Here is a 21684-nt window from a genome sequence, read left to right on the forward strand (position 1 = left end):
TAGGAAGGGCTGGTCCTAGGGGATCTGTTTTCAGAACTCACTCTGGAAAAGAGCCTCAACCCCTGAAGTCCATGGCGGCCCAGCCTCCCCAGAGCAAGCTGTATTCTGAGGTTCTGGGGCTAGGGGGCAGTGTTCACCCACTGGTATTACTGGAGCAGCCTGCGTGCAAGTGTATGGTGAAAACCAATAGAATAAGCTTTGACTCCACAGAGTTTTCTTATCAAAACAACTCAGTTTCTCTTTCTGAATATCTGCTTCTTATACACTCCCAAGGTTGTTCGGTACCTTTGTGGCCAAAGAACTATATTTATTTGAAGAATTAAGGAGATTTTTTTTATATCCAGTAATCTTTATTTATATATAACAACAGTACAAATTGTGTCCTTGGCTTGCAAAATAGGAGTTTCATATTTACAATAGGTACATGATAATATATTAGATAACAAAACCCCGCTTTATCGGAACATTTTAAATACTTCATTTTATTATTATTTCTTAACACCTGTAAAAACAACAAAACCAGACAACCAGCATTGTACTTCCTTAAAAATAGATATAATACAGATTCCAGTGTGTCATGGGGAGGGGCTTGAGTAGGAGGGGATGAGGAGAGGCAGCTGGGCTCAGGGCCCTCATGTGCCTGTATAAAGAGCTCATCTCTTTCTCTCCCATACATTCAGGAACCTTGGTCCTGTTTGGTGGGGACCACACTTCCTTATGCCTGGATGCCAAAATGGAGATCAAGTATGTCAAAGTGATGGCATGGACTGAGTTCTAGAAGAAGCTTCTCGCTTCCTTCATTGGGGGCCTATGGTGCAGGCAGCACAGAGGCAGGGAGGAGGCAGCTCAGTCTGGGGAGATGGTATGGGGGAGGAGAGTGAGTTGTGAGCCTGTGCAAGGCAGGAGAATGTCTAGCTTGCTTATTGTGTTGAGACCTGCCTGACAGGCACTGGCTTTGATCATCTCTCAGGACATTCCCTGGACTAGTCAGAAAGTGCCAACAGAAACTTCACCCTTCATTATAAGCATCACCGGGCCTCAGATGCTAAATCTTCACTCTAGGGAATGAGCAGAAAAGATAAAAGAAAAAGAGACGTGGAGTTATGAATACGACGGGCTCAGTCTTCTCCAAGAACAATCTGGAGACAAGGCATCAGGAGGAGGTGGTCATCTGCTCCCAGGTCCCCTCCCATCATAAGACCTTCCCCATGTCCTGGGTCCCCGAAGCCACTTTGCATCTCTTCACCCTCGTAGCCCGCTGTGTAGCAACTCTTCCCTGTCTGTGTCCAGGTTGCAGGACTCTGAGCCAAGACACCATGTGGTTGGAACTCTTCTTAGAGTAGCTGCAGGCTCACTACCAGGCAGATTACGGATGCGGTAGTCGTGCAGTTTCTGGAACTGGGTGGCCAGGAGTTTCCAGCCTTGTACGTTTGTGCCCGACCACTTGCACAGTCACCTCTTCTATCTCACGACCAGCAGGGCTGGGGCCTTTAACTGCTCCTTTTTAACCCTCATTTTGATGGAACTGAGAGAAGGAAAAGAATCTAAGCAACAAAGCTGTGCAGACTAAAGAGCTGGTGGCAGTAGAAACGAGAGCACTGCTGGTGGCCTGCTTCCAGGATGAGGTAAGGTGTCTGTGTGGGTCAGCCTTCTTCCTTCAGGGCACCTCACTTCCTAAGCACCTGGGGCTGTCTTCTGGGGACAGTGGGAAAAACAATCCTGCTGTGTTGGTGGCAGAAATAGCAGCTTGGGGAAAATGCATTTGTTGGGAGAAGGACCTTCTTGGTCTTAGTCACCCTCTTCTCCAGAACCTCGAAGAACCTGGCAGATGATTAGTACTTATGAACCATCTCCAAATGAATGAACGCAGGACACAGTTCCTCCTTCTGTGACAGCACGGTGTGCCCATGACTTGAAGTGGCTGCACTCTATAAAGAGATTGGGGATCAGGAGTGGTTTTCATCTTCAAACCAGAGAAAGAGGTAGAACATCAGACACAGAAGTGTCTGATCTACACAGAAGGCAGGAGGTGGTACCAGATCCAGCTGAAGGACATCTCTATGTAGTCCTCTAGAATTCTGCCTAGTTCCTTTCCTAGAGAACTGGCTCTTGTGTAGATCAATGAAATAAAGTAAAGCTGGGTAGGCTTGAGAGAGAGACTTCATGCCTCCCCCGGTGATCCATGGCTTCTTGTGGGGAAGAGTTGCAGCTTTAATGCTCTTTTCCTTTTTAAACAAAAGGCCAAAATATCCTCAAGTGGGATAGTAACAAGAAGAGTGACCAATCAACTTCCTCTCCTCTCCATTCCCTGGGGAGTAAACTCTCTCAATTACTCATGAACCAAAACAAGGAGCTAGTAGAAGGATAGGCAGAAAGTTAGAATGTAAACAAGCCTCTGTAAGCACTCACCCTCTTGGCCTGGCCTGTCTCCAGCTGAATTTTCCTTCTTAATTCTTCCTTAACCATGGCCCTTGGCCACTTCTTTTGTCAGCCCAAGTTGTTCAACTCATGGAGTCTTTAAAAGTGGCTAGACCACCTTTCGCGGTTGGCCCTGACCTCTTCATCTCCACTCTTGGATGTGCTCTCTCCCCATCATTCTCTCCAAACATCTTCAGTGAAGTGTGCCAGAGGCAGTGAGTGGGTACCATAACTGGCTGCTGGGAGATACCAGGTAGGCGCACTGGGGAAGGCTTGGAAGAGATGTCAAACATTTTGAATTTTACTTCTTGATGAAATGGCACTCTGGACATCAGCCTTTAACAGAACCAGAATGGAAAACAAGGTGGACTGGAGTTTGTCCTGGGTAGTGCAGTCTTCTGTTCATGTTTTTCTTGTTTTGACTACACCACTCCTTTCACATTCATAAATTACAGGCTCTAGGATGATAAGCTTTGGATGCTGTGAAAAGCAAACACTTTGGCTTTGTGTGGAAGGCCAGTCACTAGTATTTTTTCCAGGCTATTAATATGACCCTGAAAAACTTGAACATGAGTATATTATCAGAAGAAAAGTGGCCTTGGCATGGCTGGTTGTGAATCATCATCAAATCAGCAAGTTTCCTGAGTATTTTGCTGAATGCTTTTCTCTCTCCATTGTCAGCTGCATTCAAGCAAGAAACAAGCTGAATGTCCCAGACAGCATCTGCTGTGTGTGAGAGTCATCTGAAGACATACATGGACTGGAAGCCACCTCCTTGGTTTCCTTCCCTGCCCTGTGCTGGGAGTCACATCAGGTCAGCGTCTCAGAAACTGGAATTAAATGGAGGTGTGTTAAGTCCAAGGCCTGGGTTAATTGTGATGGAAAGAACCCAGGTCCAGGCTCTCTCACAGTAGCTGGCCCTAAAGCCTGGTATTCTTGACCTCTTGAAAAGCACAAGGCAAGAATGGGAGATCTCTTCGACCTTCCCCTGTGCCAATCCTTTGCCTTCCTCGTGTCCTCCTACCTTGACACAGGTGCTACTTGCAAAGCTTTTGGAGTTGGCTGCTTAGGACCATGCCAAGGTGAGAGGATTTAATTCCCTGAGGGCTTACCAGTTGAATTTCTTGTCCTGCTACCATAAAGCTTGCCTCTGGACCCAAGAATGGAGCCTTGACCTCTGCTTGGAAGATATACTCAGGAAATCTGGCCCATCTATGGCATTCAGTATCAGGAGAAGGAGGGACTGACAGGTACCCTCTCAGGAAGCAATCCACTTTCACATCCATGGGTCCATGAAAGACAGAGATGACAGAGATGATGGGAAACCACAGTCATTTCTACTGAGGCGAATGCACTGTGCCCAGATGGTCAGGAGCATCTGGATATGAGTGAAGGCTGGCCTCCCCTCTCCAGGCACAAGAGAAAAGAAAGTATAATAATAAATACTGCTGCTTCTTAAACCTATACTCTTCAAGTATTGCTTACTGTAAACAGTATTATTGAGTCTGTTTTCTTTTTAATTGCCAAAAACTCGTAGATGGTTGAGTCAAACACCCGTCCATGTTCCCCATTCAACTCAGACCGAGAAGGCCTGGTCTGTACAGCCCATGTGCCCAGCTTATGACAGAGGCTGACATGGGTCTCTGCTCAGAGTCCTCAGGGAGAAGGTGGCTGGTCTGGGATAGGACCGCCTCTCCCAATTCTGAGATCAACTCTAGGGAAACCAAAAAGGGAAAGTACCAGAGACATACTCCTCATTTGTTAAGGTTTGGAATTGAATGAAACAAATGAAAGATGTTCCCATGGGTTATGTGTCCTCAGTGGGTACATTCCTCCTCTTAGGAGATGAGGATACACAAGGGGGCAGCATGGAAAGCAGTTGCCCATTAGCCAGGTGGAGCCAATCAGCTTTCAGGATTCCCACAAAGGCCTGCAGTTCCCAGATGCTCTGGCTGTGGTGGGATCCTGGCCTTCTTGGCCTGTTTGCCAAGCGATTAGTACTAACTTGTGCTCCTTCCTCCCTCTCCTCCTTTGCCTTTCAGCTCAAGGGAGAGGAGAGCATTTCCATACTGTTTTTTTTTTCTTTTCTTAGCATCTCTCAGGCATTTTCTGACGTTGAGAAAGAGATGCTACAGAAGGAAGGAGAGATGTTACTGAGAAGGGGACAGAAATCAGATTAAACAAAAGTTGGACGGGTTGGACAGGGAGGCTTTATGTTTTGTTTTATTTCTGTTTTTCCCTTTTTCTTAAAAAAATTAAATAAAGTTCTCATTATTTCCCAATATACATCAAATGAGTTTTCATGCAAAGCAGCAGTCACAGAGGCAGAACCATCAGGTTCAAGCCTCTCAGCTTGAAGGGCCACCACCTTCTCCTTTGCCCGTGGTGTCCTGAGCTCACACTGTGATTGATGGGTGGCATTCACGGTCCTCCTGGCAGGGACTGGCTGTGACGAAACATGGCTGGCATTGAGAGAGGAGCCTTTCCCTCTCCCCTCTGGAGGTTTCAGCGGGCAGCCAGTTCTGGGGCCTGATACCCTTCTCACGTCCTGTTCTTCCTTTTGAGATACCAGTGTGATAGCTTCTATGGGTCCCTCTTCCAGGAACAGTAGGTCCTCCTTTCAGCTCTCGATGGACATGGCACTGATGAGATGCTCCACCTTGTAGGCCAGTCGTTGCCGCCGGGCCTGCTCATCCTGCTCCAGTGCCCCGATGAGCTGAGGGGCAAAACAAAGGCAGGTGACTCAGGACTCTGTTTCAAAGGCACAACTTTCTGGAGTCAGCAACCCTGCCCCTATCCCTCTACCTTTCCATTCTGCCTTTAGGAATGTAATGTCAAATAGATGGCATGATTAAATGAATAGGTCTATGCATAGTCATGCTTTATTTAACCATGAGGACACTTTCTGAGAAAAGAGTCCTTACATGATTTTGTCAACAGCAAAACAGCCCAGAGTACTCACACACAGGAGACTGAATCAAATGTAAGAGAACACATATGCAATGTAAGGATCTGCTTTTATAAGTAGGAGTGTGCTATAAAAACAGCAATAAAAGTGTAGCATAGTTAAACACGGTTTATGCACTAGTTACACAGTTACTTACTGCTAACAGCACACACTGTACCTATCTTTGTAAGCTGCACAGCCAGAAGCTTGGCAAACTCATTTATGCAGCACGGCCATAGACTCATGGGTGCTATGAGGTTTGGATGGCTCTGAGGTCACACAGGAAAATTTTCAGCTCCATGTACTCTGGTGGGACCACTGCCGTGTGGATAGCATGCCATAAAATCATCATGCAGAGCACACATCTACAGACACATGCAGGAATACATGCATGTACATAGAGCTCTCATGTGCTTAAAGCATATGTAAGAGCTACCTAAGTGTGGGCTACTATTATTTTGCTACTTTTTTTCTTTAGGTTCAGTTCTAATGCATGGCCTGTCACCTTCCTGGTTAACTTCTGTTCATGTCAAAGTTCACCAGTCTATCTGCAAAATGACTGGCAGGATCTTCCTGAGTATAAATGGATAACTCTATTCATTATTTAAGAAAGAATAAAATTAGTTGTACAATAGTTGAGTGAGAAAATATAATGTACAGGGAAGAATTTGATGAAGCAGGAGAAGCTGATGTTTTGGGGCTCAATGACTATGACTATGGATTGTGATGTTCCTAAGTGACCCCTACTGTTTTTCTTCCAGGCCCCAAACAAGTTGTGAATTGGTCTCTGACCTTGAGACCCCGTCTTACCTCCTCACTGTACTTGCTGACATAGGAGTAGATCTCGTTGAGGGCGCTCAGCATATTGAACTCTGTGGCATGTAGGCGGGACTGCTCCGCGAGGTAGGCATTCATATCTTGGTCACTAATGGCTGGGAGCTTGGCAATATCTGCATAGTATCTGCCATGGACAGGACAGGCCCGTGATGGGGGTTTAGCAAGCATATACCAAAACCAACCCTGGCCCAGGTCAGGAGAACCAGGGGTCCCCACAGCTCCTGCTTTCCATTTCATCCCTAGTGTGACCTCTGCCTCAAGCTGAAGTTTGAGTCTAAGGTACAGTCACTCCAGCCAGCTAAGAGCTACTGTGCCCTGAGTAGTTAAGAGAGCAGACTCTGGCAAGACTCCTTGTGTTCACATCTCTTCTACCTGCTAGCTGGTGACCTTGGATAAGTCACATGGCTTCTCTGTGCCTCCCTTCCCTCATTAGCAAAACAGGGATCATCATAGCAGCTATTTTACAGTTGTCCATTAGGACATTTCGGTGAAACAACAAAATCCTTATCACAGTAACTCCTGGATGCTCAGGAAATGTTAATTAGGATGATAATTATCAAACTTCTCAGGACACAAAGGCCCCTTCCTTCCCACAACATAGGGGGTATGAGGTCCTGGTCTCCAGTGGTCATGGACAGTCCTGGTCTCCAGTGGTGTCTTGAATGCCCACAGTGTGTGTCTGGGGGACTACTGACCTTTCTACCCAGTTCTTGTAACTGGGGATGTCCTTGGCGTAGAGCAACTTATTGGAAGGTGAGTCCTTGCCCAGTCGGTGCTCTGATGTGGAGCATGAGTCCATGAAGGTCTGGGCTACCACGGAGAGGCAGGCATCCGTGATGCTGCCCTTGTGGATGTCAAATACAAACTGAGGGTTCTTGATGACATTCACCCAGAAACGCAGAGGGAGGCTGTAGGAAAAGGCAGAATACCCTGAAGAATGTACTTTGGCATTGCTCCTTACTAATAGTCTTCCCTTACTGCTGAATGGTAAAGCAGATGTTCCATTCTAAAAGAGAAGGGAATGAACTCAGAAACTGGCCCAGCAGGGGCTGGTTGCTCAGCTTATGCTGTTCCTGGTTGTAGGAGAAAGCAGAGAGACTTTGATCTTGTCATACCAGACTATTGGCTCTGCTCCCTAATAGCTGACGGGTAGGTTGTGTCTGGGCTCTGCTTCTTCTTGACAGTTTTTTTCCAAGTCTTCAGTGCTCCAGGAAAAGTCAACCACAGAGGACAACACAATTTTCTCAGGGCTTAAGGCCATTGTATGAAAGTGGGCAAGAAGTCCCAAGTGCTGCCTCAGTGGAAGCATGACGTGCCCTCTGGATACAGTGGGCCACTAAGCCACTACCTAGGTCCGGGTCACAGGACAGGTTCCTCATAGGGGGATTTCTCTTAAGGGTCCCCTCCAGGGCTTTTTGTGTCTGGGCATGGCAGAGGGAAGAGAAAGAGATCATTTTGGCATTCCAGGAAAAAATGACTCATGGTGGCTCTGAGTTTTTCCAAGAAGGAACCTAACAGCAGTTAGGAAACTGCTTCTAGGACTCTGGAATTTAAAGGCAATGGGGAATTAGCCTTGGCTTCTCCAGAGGCCATAACCCAGTAAGCACACGGCACTCCTTCAAAACCAGGACAGCTTCTGTCGCCACAATTTTGCATCTTTCCAAAGTCTGTCTTCTCTAGCTACCGTCCAGCCTTTACTCTTCTGATGCCTCTGTGGAAAACTCGGTCATGGGCTTGCCCGTCTAGCCTATCTACTGTCCTTAGGTCTCTCTATTCTTTTCTTTACATTCTGCTGACTTCACCATCTCCAAGTGTCTTTCTAACGCTAGGTGTTTGGAATGTCAGTGTTGGTCCCCTCCCAAGCCTCTGTTTTTTTTTTTGTTTTTTTTTTGTTTTTGGTTTTTTTGAGACAGGATTTCTCTGTGTAGCTTTGGAGACTATCCTGGCACTCACTCTATAGACCAGGCTGTCCTCGAACTCACAGAGATCTGCCTGCCTCTACCTCCAGAGTGCTGGGATTAAAGGCGTGTACCACCACCGCCCGGCTGAAGTCTCTGTAATTTTTGCTTGTCCTCAACCTACAATCCTTTCTTGAAACCTGGGAGGAGCTGCCTCAGCAAACATTGGCACAGCTCTTCTCTCCTGTCTACCTCCGGCTGAACACATTCAAGCTCTTTTCCCTGGACCTTTGCTATGTGAAGTGTGAGCCACATGACTCAGACTTATCACACTATCACACTGTGGGAGGAGGGTGCATTACTGTTGCTTGAGTCTAGCCAGAAGGCACAGAGAATGGAGTAACCTTGAACTTCCTTCTGATTGTCCCCAAACTGCCATTCCCAGTACTGGGCTGGGCATCCTACAAAGCTGAGGAGATGGCATGGACCTGCCTTGGTATAGCTTACTGCGTATTCTCCTATTGCCACTGAACCTATCCATGTCACTCCACTGTGGTCAAAAGTTGAGATGAGAGCGGCCCAGTGGCCACAACACCATGAGAATGAAGGTCTATTTCAAGGCCCCATTGGCTCTTTCAAAGTATTTTGCTGGTTGCTAGGACTTTTGATTTCCAAATAACAGCCTGAGCCCATCTGCGTCGGCTCTGTTTTCTGGGGATTGCTGACTCTAGACAGCTGTGTGGGCTTTCTGCCCAATCCAAATGCCTTCCTGCTTTGTGCTCAGTCCTAGAGGAAGCCTTTTGACTCTGGTTCTTGGATAAACCCTATCTGGTCTATAAGCTAGTTTGGGTGGGGTGGGGATCCATGCCAGGGGCTATCAGGGGTTGCTTCTTCCACAATTACTCTGAATGTGGAAGTGTCTTGAACAAGAATCATACGTTCTTTCTGTTGCTTCCTGAAAACTATGTTGCTCGGGTAAAATCTTGGCAGTGTTGGAGATGATGTTGACTCTGTAATGTGTGTGTGTGTGTGTGTGTGTGTGTGTGTGTGTGTGTGTGTGTGTGTGTGTTATGTGCGCTGTGTTCCAGGACCCTCAGATCACCCAGCCCCAGCTGTGACCCAGCTACCGCCCATCTCTAGTCTCTGCTGGTTCCCAACACCCAGAGTGCTGGGCCTCCCCAGGTGGCACCCCCACTGAGCTCCCCTGGGGTTACCAGTTGCTTTTCCAGGTGTGCCGCACATCTGTGTCGTGGATACTGTGTCTGTCTGCCTGTTCATCCAGGAAGTCAAACATGTACTTGATGGCTAAGGGGAGAGCGCTACCCCGGTGCACAGTGCTGAACAAGGTCTCAAACAAGTCGTCCACAAATTTCTGCAGGGTACCCTGTGGGAGTAAGGGGGGGCAGTGAGATGGTGGGTGGGTGGGTGCTAGAGGGCAGCAGAAGGCATGCCAGATGGTGTCTTGGATCCATCCCACCTTGGAAGTCTGTCTGAAATGCAGAAGTGTGCAGACGGAAGGGCCAGAGTGAGGTAGGTACTAGATGGGATGTTGTGGAGTTGGGAGGGGCTGACAAGTCTGGGAATCCACAGGAGGAATCTCTCTTCTCATCTGTGGCAGCATGCCCTGAAGATATGGGCTCAGGGCATTTGATGGGAGGGTAGGAAATGCTCTGAAATAGGATTCCCTAGAATGAGTGAAAGGGCTCAGGGAGTCTGACCCTGGTGAAACCTTGGAGGGTGGGGGAAGGTCTGACAGGAAGGGTGGACAACTTAAAGGTGATCCTGTCAGGAGCATGGGCTTTAGGTCTAGCCTCAAGAGAACCCAGGCACAGCCCTGATACACAGGCTTCATGGATTCCAGAGGCAGTGACAAGCCTGCACCTGGGTCCAGACACACTTTGGGGACTAGTATAACTGCCGACTTTCTCTGATCTCTTTTGGTTATCTCTTATTGATACACTGGGCATATTTAACAAAGCAGAAATGGAGACATGAGTCTGATAGAGTTGTTGTGGACCATTCTGGGAGATAGGCTGAGAGCTTTAAGCAACTGTGTTAGAGTCCCTGTAGCATTGCCATGGGATCACTGGGGATAGCATTTAGAATCCAGCCTGATCTCTAAGGTAAAGCATCCTTGAAGGCTTGGCTTGTTCTCTCCTGGGAAAGCTAAAGTATAAGTATGCTGCATTTATCTCTTCTCAACTTGAGATGCAATGGGTTGGGAGGGGTAGTCTTTCCTTAGATTGCTGGTCCATCTGGGCCCTTCTGTTTTCTCTCTCCCTGGACTAGAAAACAGGTATAAAAGACAGAGATAGAGGAGGTCAGCAAAAGAGTGGGCAGGAGGCACCTGTAGCATGGGTGTTTGTGCCAAAGTGTAGGGAATAACTTGGCCTGGGTAGTGCAGGAGTTACCTTAGTGGCTAGGAGTCGGGTCAAGTAGATCTCAGATACCATTTTGCTGCCCCGGTCACCCTCCTTCTGGTCACCATGGTCATGGTTCTTCACCAGATGCCACACCTTAACACCACTCTCCAGGTCTGGGGTGATCATGGGGACCCGGGACCGGAGGCTGTCTGGGCTGCCTGTGTACCTGAAGGAAGAGTCTGGAAGAAGGTAGAGGAGGCCAGAGTGAGGAGGGTCAAGCCCCTGCTTGAAGCATCCTTCAGGAATCCTACCCAACTGCTGCATCCTCTCAGAATAAACATGCTTCATTTTGAAGGGACTCTTGGTACTACATATTTCATGAATAGTTTTAGGGATCCTTAGTTGGACAAAGGAGCCTACAATCTATTTCTAGAAAGAAGATTTATGAATTTTAAGAGTTCAGACACCCATGAGAATTTGGGAATCCCCCCTCTTCTGCTTCTAGCAATGAACAATAATCAAGTAAACTATACACACACACACACACACACACACACACACACACACACACACACACAGGCGCACACACACGCACTAGAAAGTCTAGATATATAGATTCAAGTTGTAATGATCTTCTTTGTATTTAATGAGCACTTCTTTTGGGGTCCTGGACTATATTTTATGAACCCTTTTTGGAACTACTGTCTTTAGTTCTATAGCTTCTTTCAGGTGGGAAGTCTATTGCTTTTGAGTACATGGAGCCAAAACAGACAAAGTAAGAGAGAATGAATCATAGAAATGAAAGAATGATCAATTTTGTGTACCAAACTAAGACACTTTTGAGAAAAGAGCTACAACTACTAATTCAACCAAGACCACAGCTATAAAGTGAGATAGGTGAACTTACAATCAGAGTACATGCCTATAGTAGGCTACTCCAGCTCCTTACTGGGCATAGATAGAAAAGAAAGGGTTTGTGGTACTATCTGCTACCTCTTCTCAAGGAAGACACATGGCCCTTGAGGCTCCTTCAGAGGGAGACAAATGAACCAGTATCTTTGTGTGAAAGAATGGCAGCAACATGGTCTTCCTGATAAGGACAGGAACAGGTGGTCCCTGAGCATCACAGAAGCCTAGCTCTTGAGTTTCCCAATTGCACTTTGGTTCCTTACCATATCTGCTAATGGATGTCCGGGAGATGCTGGCAGAGGCAGGGATGTTGTAGGAGGAGGTCTGCTTGGGTACCAGAGCCACCACTGACCTGTCTGACACCTAAGAAGAGCATAAAAGGAGAACATGGAAGAATTTAGGTGTCTTGAGAAATTAAGTACTTCTATGGAGTGTGGGGTTAGTAGAAGTTCAGAAATATTACAACAACCATTAATACCTTTTATGTCCCTGGATCACATGACATGTAGTCAATCTCAACTAGGCATCTGAATTGAGACACACACACACACACACACATGCATACACACACACACACAGGATTTCAGAAAGTTAGTATGAATGAACGAATATAAATGAGATCATTAATAAGTCTTATATTGATTATACATTTGGGCTAATTCTTTTAAGCTGAGTTAAATGAAGTATATTGTTAACATTATTTCAACAGTCTGTTTTTTGCTTTTTTAGTGGAGGTAATGAAAAACTTAGAATGGCACGTGTAGCTAGTGTTCTATTTCTATTGGACAGAAGGGTTAGACTTAGACTCCCACAGTCTGCTGTTATGGATGACTATTTCCATTTTACAGATGAAAGAACAGAAGCAGGGGTGGGCTAAGTCACTGCTTCAAGCATTAATATCCTGAGGAGTCGATATTTTTCTCCATACCTGTACATCTCCTGAGCACACATTATACTCGTTATATTCCCAAATTTGGGATTTGATTATAAGTCACATTGCTCTGAGCCCCATCTTTCCTTTGGCTCCAATTTCCTCCTGGCCTGTGTTGTATTATATGTTGGCCACCTTGAATAGTCTCACCAAAAGGACATCTGCCCTTGGGAAACTGGGAGAAAGATGGCACATTGCCCTGTCCTCCGAGAAGATGCCAGGTCTAGCACCCGGCAGTTGAGGGAGGCTAATGAATGAGGAGCCATAGAGAAGACATTTGGGGCCATCTTGATTTAAGATTGCCCTCCATTTAATAAAAACGGAGAATCCCCAGAATCATGGTGATCCAATTAAACCCCTAACGCAGAGGGAATAAAACAGCTATAATAATGTTATGGGCCATAAAACATTCCTATTAAACCATTTTTTATTTTAACAATTTTTATGAACTTTGTAAGTTTGATTTATAGCTTCACCAGCCATAAAACCATCTTTCTGGGTCTTAAATTGTCAGTTCTTCTCTCTCACCAAAAAAGAATTAAATGTTGAGAAGTCAAACTATAAATGAACATTAGTGCTAACGAGATTCCCTGATAGCCAGCTTTACTGGTGGTGTTTAATTTTACCCTCCCTATAAATCTACAGAAACCCAGGCAGTTTCTTACCCCTCTCTTTGTTAATTAAGATGATTTTCTTCTGCACAGGCTCCAAAGACCTTTGACTCCAGGGAAAGGTAGCCAGAGGGCAGAGCATGCCAAGCTCTTGGGTTCTGAGCCCTGTGCAGCCACCATTCTTCCCAGGAGGTGCCACAGCTCTGAATTTTCCAGCTGTCTGTACCATCAGTACCTAATCTATGGTTGAGGAGAGGTAAGTGACATTACCCCTGGCTCTCAAGAATTCTTGCCACCCACATCCAGAAATGCTACTCTGAAAGCCTGGCAAGGGTGGGAGTTTATACTCCCGGCCAGGACAGATGACATTACTTACTGCTTGTTGTCATCAATAGGGGAATTCACAAGGTGACTAATTCCAAGTCAGTAAAGGTACCTTTCTCCTTCTGTCTCTCCATCTCACTCTGTGTGTCTGTCTCTCTTTCTCTCTTACTCTTTGTCTGCCCTCTTCCCCCTCACTCTGTCTCTGTCTCCCCACCCCACCCATGTTTTGTTTTGTTTTGTCTCATTTTGTTTCTCTCTTTCATCCAATAGGTGGTATAAATCCAAGCTCAAAATACCTGGCTGGATCTGATCTCAGCCCTGCCACCACTCACCAGTGAAATGACTTTGCCTCTCTGGGCCTTGGTTGTCTCATTTATCACTGGGGATAATAGTCATGTCTGGTAATAACCGTTGTGATGATTATTAAAGAAATTAAGACACATAAAGGCTGAGTGAAGTACCTGTTGCCCAGTGAGTACTCAGCATGTGTTGGTATTCATGTTGCCATTTTGATTAATAACACCATCTTCATCCTCTCTCAAAGGAAGGAGGACTCCCTGCTGTCCTTGCCACTCAGAACTAGAGTGTGGGAAGGGCCTTGCACTCAGTAAATATTTGAGGAATGAATGAATATATGAACAATAAATGACACGAGGGAATTGGAAGCGTTTTGTAAAAGAAGCACAGTAAGAAAGGGGCATTCTGTTCTTACTGGAAGTCACAAGACGGGTAACCCAGGGACAATCCTTAGGGTATCAGAGATGGATGGAAGCAAAGGCCCTAAGCCTGTCCTTCAGGAACAGAAGATTTGATGGCACAGATTTGGTCTCTTTTGCACTTTCTCAGTCACCTCTAATTGGTTCATCACAGTTGTTCTGAATGTACTTTCCATGCAAAGGTGGTTGTGGATGTGTGTTTACATGTGTGGAATTAACATGGAGTGATTTGATTGCTCCTGCTTTTATATAAGTGCAAATCCTGAGTTTGTACACTTGTTTCTTATTCTCTTGGCTACCTTCATGCCTCTCCTTGTCATAGGTGTTAGCTCCAGTGAACAGATGAAGAGCTTTAGGTTGGGGGAAATTATAGAATCCCACCACTGGAGTGGGTGTTGGGGAAGAATACACCTTCAAAGCCTCAGTTCTTATCTACACATCTTCCCTCACTTGGGGCTGAGATCTGGGTGCAGCATGGAAGATGTCCAAGGAGGAGTACTTTGGGGTGTCCCCTGTGCCCCCAGATTCTTTTGTGCTTTGAGGCATTTGACCAGCTTCAGGGCCTCCCAGTGGCTGGTCAATGGTGGCTCAGCCTAGATGGTCAGCCCCTCTGTAGGCCTCTCTTGGTAAGCCAGGCACATAGGAGGATATTATTAATCAAACAGTCCCATGGGTCTTATAGCCTGAGGTACTTCCTCTGGTCGGCTTAATTTTCCTCAATGTGTCTCATTTCTGGCTCCCATTTTAGTACTTTTCCTGAATGACAATCTGTCTACCTATGCTTTATATTACAAAGACCCCCAAGCTGTGAGTGGCTCCCATGGGATGAAAGCAGGGTGAAGTAGGTGCTTCCCTACTTTTGCTGGAGTATGTATGATTGTTCATTCCATGTCTGCCGGTATTAACACATTCCTTGTCATTTTCTATGCTGAATCTAATCTACACACCTGCTGCGGTACCCCTTACAGGTAAAAAGAAAGAACACTTAAATAATGTTTCCAGATACTGTGGATCTCAGGGCTGAAGACAAGTCTGTGCCCTATCCTGCTACAAGTCAGAGAGCCAACAGCATTAGTAAGAAGCCAGACATTTGCAATAGATTGCCCCTTCTATAGCTGTAGAGATACACAGGAGAGAAATGCCAAGGCAGTTAGATCTGTTCTGAGAGTCCACGTTCTGTAAGCTCCCCCAGTTAATCTAATGGGCAGTCAAAGCTGAGCATCACTGTTCCAGGCGCACAGAAGTAGAAAATGGAGAGAGTAAAGTACCTTGTTGGCTTTGGGGGCCTTCTAACAGAGAGAAAAGAGGGCATTCTTGGGGATGAAGGCCGCAGGGAGGGCCTGCCCTCACCTGGTAATGCATCAGTGTGTTAAGCCGCTTCCAGTCACCCTCTATCTTGGTAGTAATGTCTTCGTCCTGCAACACCACTCTGGCAATCCGGCCTTGGCGCCACTCTGGGTAGAAAGGATGGTATAGGTAGGAGTGAGAAAGGCAGGGGCAGTCAGGGTCACCCTGCCTGTGTGTCCTCTATAGTAACCTTGTCTCTATTGGCTGCTGTCAGTGGTAGAGCTTTGAGACATCTAAAAGGGGGACAGGACAGGGCTGATGTGTAAGAGACTCACACCTGAGTGGGCAAAGCTTAGGAGAAAAGTACTTCCCATGACTTTCAACTGCAGGACTAGTGGGGGCTGTGTGCAAGGCAGAGCTTCATATCCCTTTCCCCTAGTCATCTCATAGTCTGATAGTTCTCTGGGAAGCCATGTTCCTCTCTTGTCCTCCTAATCCAATAACAGGCTTCCTACCCAGGTCCATGTCCACAGCCCTCGGTCGCTGGGAGTAGGGAACGTTCTTATACACAGCATCGAGGATCTTCTCCTTGACTTGAGTGATGGTGTCACAGTTTAACACCTTCACTGGGATCTCTGGGCTGTTCTCGTTGTCAGGGTTGACGCAGTTCAGAATCTGCAAGTAGGGGATCAAGGATGAGTTGGGCTTGCTTAGGAAGAGTATGGGAAGAAGCTGAGGTTGCTCTCCTTATGAGAAGAATGAGGCTGTCTGCCCGCCCTGAGATGTGGTTCCTTCCTCTCATCCCTGCCATCTACTGTGGAGCTGAAGCCTAGATGTTAATCCTTTCTCAAGAAAACGGGAATCTACTTCCTAGACTGGTTGAGGGAAGGTAATCTTGGCGTGAGGCACTTGTTAGGATGCAAGATACATCCATGGGCATCAAGGGCTGTCCTCACATGCCCTCAAAGCTTTTCCACTAGAAGCCAGCACATCTGCTTTCTTTCCTTGCCAATTATGCAGTCCCTAATGGCAAGTGAACTTCTTCTCCCTCAATATCATCTAGGGTAAACTGAGGCACACGCAGATGTTTTGGCTCACCAGTTACGATGAGGGAAAGGTCTGCCTTGCTATTCAAATAGTTGATATGCACTCTGGATTGCCCCAGATTGGTCTCTAAGTCTCTTTTTGGTAGATGACCCAGCGGGCTAGAAGGTAGAGCAGGGACAGTCACAGGTGGTACCGGGGCTGGAACTGGCTTTTGTCTTTCTCACCAGGGTCTTGTACTCGATCTGCTGCCGGATGAGTTTGTCCTCACTCAGGGAGTAGCGGGCCTCACCAGTGATAGCATCGATGGGGCCTTTCTCCATCTGCTGCTTGATTGCACAGTACAGCATGAAAAGGGGCTCCCCGGCGCACTCCTGTGGGCATATCAGGGTAGGGAGTTTACACCCTGCCTAAACCTTCCCAACTGACTGCCTTTGCAGTCAGGGGAGAGAATCCCCGGCCTGTTTTGCTTAAAAGCAGCTACACCAAGGAATCCCTGTTCCTGAGGGACAGGTCCCCATGTTGTTTCTAAGACCAGGGTGTGTGGCTGCCTTTGGCTCTGCTCACTTCCTCCCTCTTACCTTCAGGAACTTGTGTAGAAGGAAAGCAAACCAGTTGGTCAGCATCTTCTCAGCCACAGACTCAGTCCTGGAGAAGGCAGAGGGGGTGGGGGACCGCTCATTACACAGGGGTCTAGCAGTAATCTAGGCTTGTCCTGTGTGTAAGAGGGCACAGGGCTAAGACTGGACCCTGGCAACCCAACCAAACTCCAGCAATAATTGGAAGTGGGACTGGCCAGGAATGAGCTCTTTCCCATACTTAGTGGGAAGTTGCCTGGTGGTGGGGAATCATTGCCCATGATTCGATTTTCAGAGACTCTAGAATGTCAGAACATTTCATCCTTGTGGCTCTGTGGTGACACCTGATGTGGGTTGCAAAGGTTTATCCCACAGGCTGTAAGGACTAGTTCCCTACTCCGTCTGGTCTCACGGCGATGAAGATGAAGAGTCTGTTCCACTGTGGTTTCTGCATATTCAAGTACTCTGGGTACATGCCTGGTACCGGCCTCTCCAAATATTCACAGGTGGCCACATGTTCGAATCTGGACTATATTATTTACTGGCTGTATAACCTTGGGCAAATCATTTGGCATCTCTGGGTTGTTACCCCCCACTATTACATGTACACAGTCATAATATTCACACTTTCAATTGCTAGCCTTGAATGGGTTAACACATTTAAAATGCAAATGATAACATCTGGCTTCACAGTAAAACACTGTGTAGATATGAATGGTTAGTACTGTGGTTCCTATGCTCTCTAGGCCTGCAGGTAGAGAGCAAAGCTTAAGAGTTTAGCCAACAGGGGGGGATCTGTTTCTATAAGCACCACCTCCTTCCCCTCCCCCACCCCAGGCTGCAGGTCTGGGACCTTTGGAAGAAACAAAGCAAAGCACTGTGATGGGGATGCCAAGGGGTATTTTAAATCCCCACACGCAGTGCAAATTATACCCTCCAGCTGAAGTAAACCCCAGGCATTTGCCAGGACTGCTCAGCAGTCAGGGCCGGTAGAGAGTGACAATGGCATGAGAAATTGCAGCTTTCTCCCTGGGTCCTCCCAGCACCCTCTCCCAGCATTGTGTTTGAGATTAGCTCTAATTTCAATACAACAGCTCTTAATGAAAGCTTCCAATGCTCAGACTGGCAGGATGGGGGCTCAATGCTTATAAAACAAAGCCACACCATGTGGGGCCTGAAAACCTAAGACCTGTTAGCAAAGGTACAGGAAAAGCCTGAGTGCAGGTGACAGATTCAACCCCTGCTGCCCAGAGCCCTAGATTTGTGCTTGGCTCCCTAGGATCTCAACTGAGGGACCTTGCAGGAGACAGAGGGTCTCGAAAATCTGTGCCCTGCTAGAAACATAGCAACTAAGGCAGTTGGTATATGCTAGCAATGCCAAGCCTGGAAGCTGGGACCCAAATCTGCACCTAATCTCTAGCCCAGCATGTCTATCAGATCGGAGTATGATGATGGGCACCGGTTTGCCTGTGCTGTCCTATATGGTGGCCACCAAACACAGAGTGTCTGGACACTTGGGAATGTGACCAGTGAGATGGAGAAATTGAAGCATACATTTCATTTTCGTTAATAGTGGCTACCATGCTGGGGCACACAGCTCTAGAAGCAGTGGGAGGGACATAGACTAACAGACAGCTATCACTCTCATCTTGTTTATGAGGAAACCAAACCACAAGAAGGCAGCTCCCCTGGTATGAGGTGACAGAGACAAGCAGGAGGACTAGGGTTCATGCTGGGTCCCAGACAGGGCTATGCACTTGGGTTGGAAGCCACCTGATTTCCCGGGATCAGTGGAAGATCACATTCCATACTGGGCTGGTATGAAGACAGGAGCAGCCCCACATGAAAGCCATTTCTGGGGGTGAGGATATCCAGGGCTTATCTGACAAGATGTCCTGCCTATAACTGCCTTTCCCCTGCTGCGGGTCAGACCTGCGGAGAAGAAGCTTGGGGTGGTTCTTGTTCTCCAGGTTCTTGTCGATGAGGTCAGACAGTAGCTGCTTGAGGACATCTGTGGCATACTCCAGGCGGCCCTGAAGGCCTGTCATGATGAGAGAGGCCACATTGCCGCGATCACGCATGGAGAAGCTGCGCTGCAGTTCCAGTGTGCGGATGAAGGTCAGCAGGAACACCTTGTTGTTGATTAGCTGGGCGAAGAGTTTCAGGGCTTTCTCCACATGCTGCTGTCCATTTCCCTGTACCTGGGGCATGCAGCAGGGGAAAGGCAGTTATAGGCAGGACCTTCAGGGTACAGATTCTGGATGTCCACCCAGGCCCTTAAGACTTGATAGTGATGATGCCTGCTTATAGACCCTCTTCTGCAGTCATATTATCCCCCAACTCTGACTTCCCCTGCTTATTAATTTCACTTCAGTTTCCTCTGCCTCGATTCATTCTCTTGAGTAAATAAACCAACAAATGTACAAACAAGCTCAGAATCATTTTTAAAGCCTTCTTAAATCCATGCTAGAATTAGGCAAAATTTTAATTGATTTGGCCATTAATCAGAAAATGGCAAACAATGAGACCCTTTCTGGTCATCCTTACCTCTGTGATACTGTTAAAAACTACTATCCCTTTTCCCTCATAACCCTACTCCGGCCCGTCGGATTTCCTGGGAACCCCTTGCCTGCATCACTAGAAGGCAGGCAGTACCTCCAGCTCCCGCAGAACAGGGTGGTCCTCGATGCCTGGAAACAGAACTCGCATGGCATAGGTGCGATAGTCCAGGTAAGGGATTCCTGATCGGTCCAGGTCACTGGTTAGCTCATTGATGTCTGTCTGCAGCTCCGCAAAAGCTGTGAGAGTGAGTGAAGATGGAAACTCAGAAGGTGCTCAGGCCAGGGGAGAGGAGGAGGGAAACTGGAGCACAGAGGCAGTGGGTTAGAGGGGTGTGAGAAGAAAGGAGTCCTAGGCTATTGCTCTAGGTTGTTTACTATAGGATTTTAAGGCTCTCCCAAAGGCATGGTGAACCTGGAAGAGATCTTGGGAGTTGCGGAGTATGCTTTAAGGGGACCTGAGGACTCTGGATCTCCGTCTTTACTTGGCTACACACTTTAACCACTGTACAAAGCCTCAGCACAGGCCTACTAGCAACAGGACTGACAAATCTTACAAGAAAGTTTCCAAGCTGAGACAAAATAACTGTTAAAAATGTGTGCGTATGTATGCAGGTGAACAGATATGTGACATCTTCAGAGACACCCCCTACCTCCTTGGAGACAAGGCTTTCATTAGCCGGAGACCCTCCCGTTTCTGCTTTCTGAGCTAGAGTTATAAGCACATGCCACACGCCTGGCAGATTTTTTATGTGGGATACGGACATCATTGTCAGCTCACTCATGCATGTGACTGAGCTATTTCCCAGGCCTCCCTTTTTGCTTTTACTAGGCGATGACCTCCGGGACTTGTTATAGTACATGGAGTCTGGGTGATGTACTGTGATGAGGCGACTGGCAGTTTTCACATCTTCTATGCTTATCTGTAACTTTTTTTGACTTCTAACTTTGTAGAGGTGGCTAAAATGCCGAGGAGAGAGCATTTGTAGGTGTCAGAGGCAAGAGGAGAACTGCTGGAGCTCAGTAAAGGTCAGAATAAGCAAACTGATCCCTTTTCCCCAGCAAGAAGATGAACTGAGAAGTGCAAACCCTGAAGAGCCTTGGCTGTCAGACGCTCAGCCCACAGGTGAGTCTAGGGAGTGAAGCGCTCCCAAGCATCTCCCTGGCTTCCCAGGTCAGGGGCAATTCTTCAGGCTTTTTGCTATGCTGTGAGGAAGGTGGGAGGGTTATGATCCATCGCTTCCAGTATAATCATTGTCCAGCATAATCATTGTTGCTTGCTTGTGAAAAGCCACTTGCAACAAAAGAAAAAAATGTTTTGATTCCTAATTGAGATGTTTACCCAGACAGCCTGCCAGGTCCTCAGCCCGAGAGAATGCCAGGTATACTTGTCACCCTGTGGATATGTCTGCGTGGGAGATGAGAGAAAACACAATCTCCACTCCTACACACATCCATACCCCAGGCTGCCAGCAAGCATGGCCTTTGGAGCATTTAGCCTACAAGAGTGATAGAAAACAAATCCTAGGAGATGATGGGCCAGGACAGAGGCGGGGCTCTCCTACTTTCCATGCTGTGGCTTCCATATAGTGCAAAGGTACCTCTGTGAATATTAGCAAAGGGATAGACACTGGCAATTAAAGAATCTTCTCTGAGACAGTAAGGCTGGCAAACTTGACTGTAATGGAACAGTAGTGAGGGGGAGGCGCTAGCCAAATTGTGGGTAGAACAGGGGCAGTGAACAATGCCAATGGACCTGTTTCCTCACTCACGAGTCTCCCCCTAGGTCTGCTCTAACCCCAGGGACAGGGGAAGCTACTGGGAAAGAACAGAGGGTAAAGGCTTGTGGGGAAAAGGATAGAAAGACAGGAGGGTATAGAGATTAGCAAAGAAGGAAGGTTCTAGGAAGTGAGGATGCGCCTGCACTCACCTTCCTTGCACTCCAGTGCCACCCTGGACTCCAGGTTGTCCATCTGCATTTGGAGCCGCTTGAGTGTGAGGTCATTTTCCCTAGACTTGCGCTTATAAGCGATGAGGACAATGATGACGATGATAAGGAGGAGGCTTCCCCCAGCTGCGATGCTGATGATGGCTGGCAGGGTCAGCAAGCTGTCGGAGATGACACTCACCGAGCCAGGTGAGAACACCATTCCGCCCACGTGAACCTGTGCATTGCACACACAGACACACATACAGTGCACACAGGTGTAGAGCCCTGGCATGCTGTCATGTTCTACAGTGTTACAATGTAACAGTGCAGTTC

At 47.2% G+C, this 21684-nt stretch overlaps 1 protein-coding gene and 1 long non-coding RNA gene across 3 annotated transcripts in view; one reads left to right on the top strand and one right to left on the bottom strand.

The window, feature by feature from the left end:
* LOC121137120 overlaps positions 1-13706 on the top strand; it is a 57829-nt gene extending 44123 nt beyond the window's left edge. The window contains exons 2-3 of the long non-coding RNA XR_005874347.1: positions 13008-13170; positions 13509-13706. This is a non-coding gene — a long non-coding RNA (uncharacterized LOC121137120). The remainder of the gene's footprint in view (positions 1-13007; positions 13171-13508) is intronic.
* The window catches only part of Plxna2 (plexin A2), a 190122-nt gene continuing 173063 nt past the window's right edge, over positions 4626-21684 (bottom strand). For both annotated transcript variants that reach the window (XM_005082844.4, XM_040739013.1), the window contains exons 20-32: positions 21352-21586; positions 19519-19661; positions 18796-19064; positions 16867-16933; positions 16513-16659; positions 15757-15916; positions 15305-15408; positions 11636-11735; positions 10512-10702; positions 9315-9484; positions 6898-7110; positions 6176-6326; positions 4626-5134 (exon numbers count right to left, since the gene is read on the bottom strand). In XM_005082844.4, coding sequence (XP_005082901.1) covers positions 5039-5134; positions 6176-6326; positions 6898-7110; positions 9315-9484; positions 10512-10702; positions 11636-11735; positions 15305-15408; positions 15757-15916; positions 16513-16659; positions 16867-16933; positions 18796-19064; positions 19519-19661; positions 21352-21586 — 2046 coding nt within the window. In that variant the 3' untranslated portion in view covers positions 4626-5038. The remainder of the gene's footprint in view (positions 5135-6175; positions 6327-6897; positions 7111-9314; positions 9485-10511; positions 10703-11635; positions 11736-15304; positions 15409-15756; positions 15917-16512; positions 16660-16866; positions 16934-18795; positions 19065-19518; positions 19662-21351; positions 21587-21684) is intronic.

Source organism: Mesocricetus auratus, unplaced genomic scaffold (genome assembly GCF_017639785.1).
Source record: "Mesocricetus auratus isolate SY011 unplaced genomic scaffold, BCM_Maur_2.0 Super-Scaffold_100676, whole genome shotgun sequence".
Taxonomy (NCBI): domain Eukaryota; kingdom Metazoa; phylum Chordata; class Mammalia; order Rodentia; family Cricetidae; genus Mesocricetus; species Mesocricetus auratus.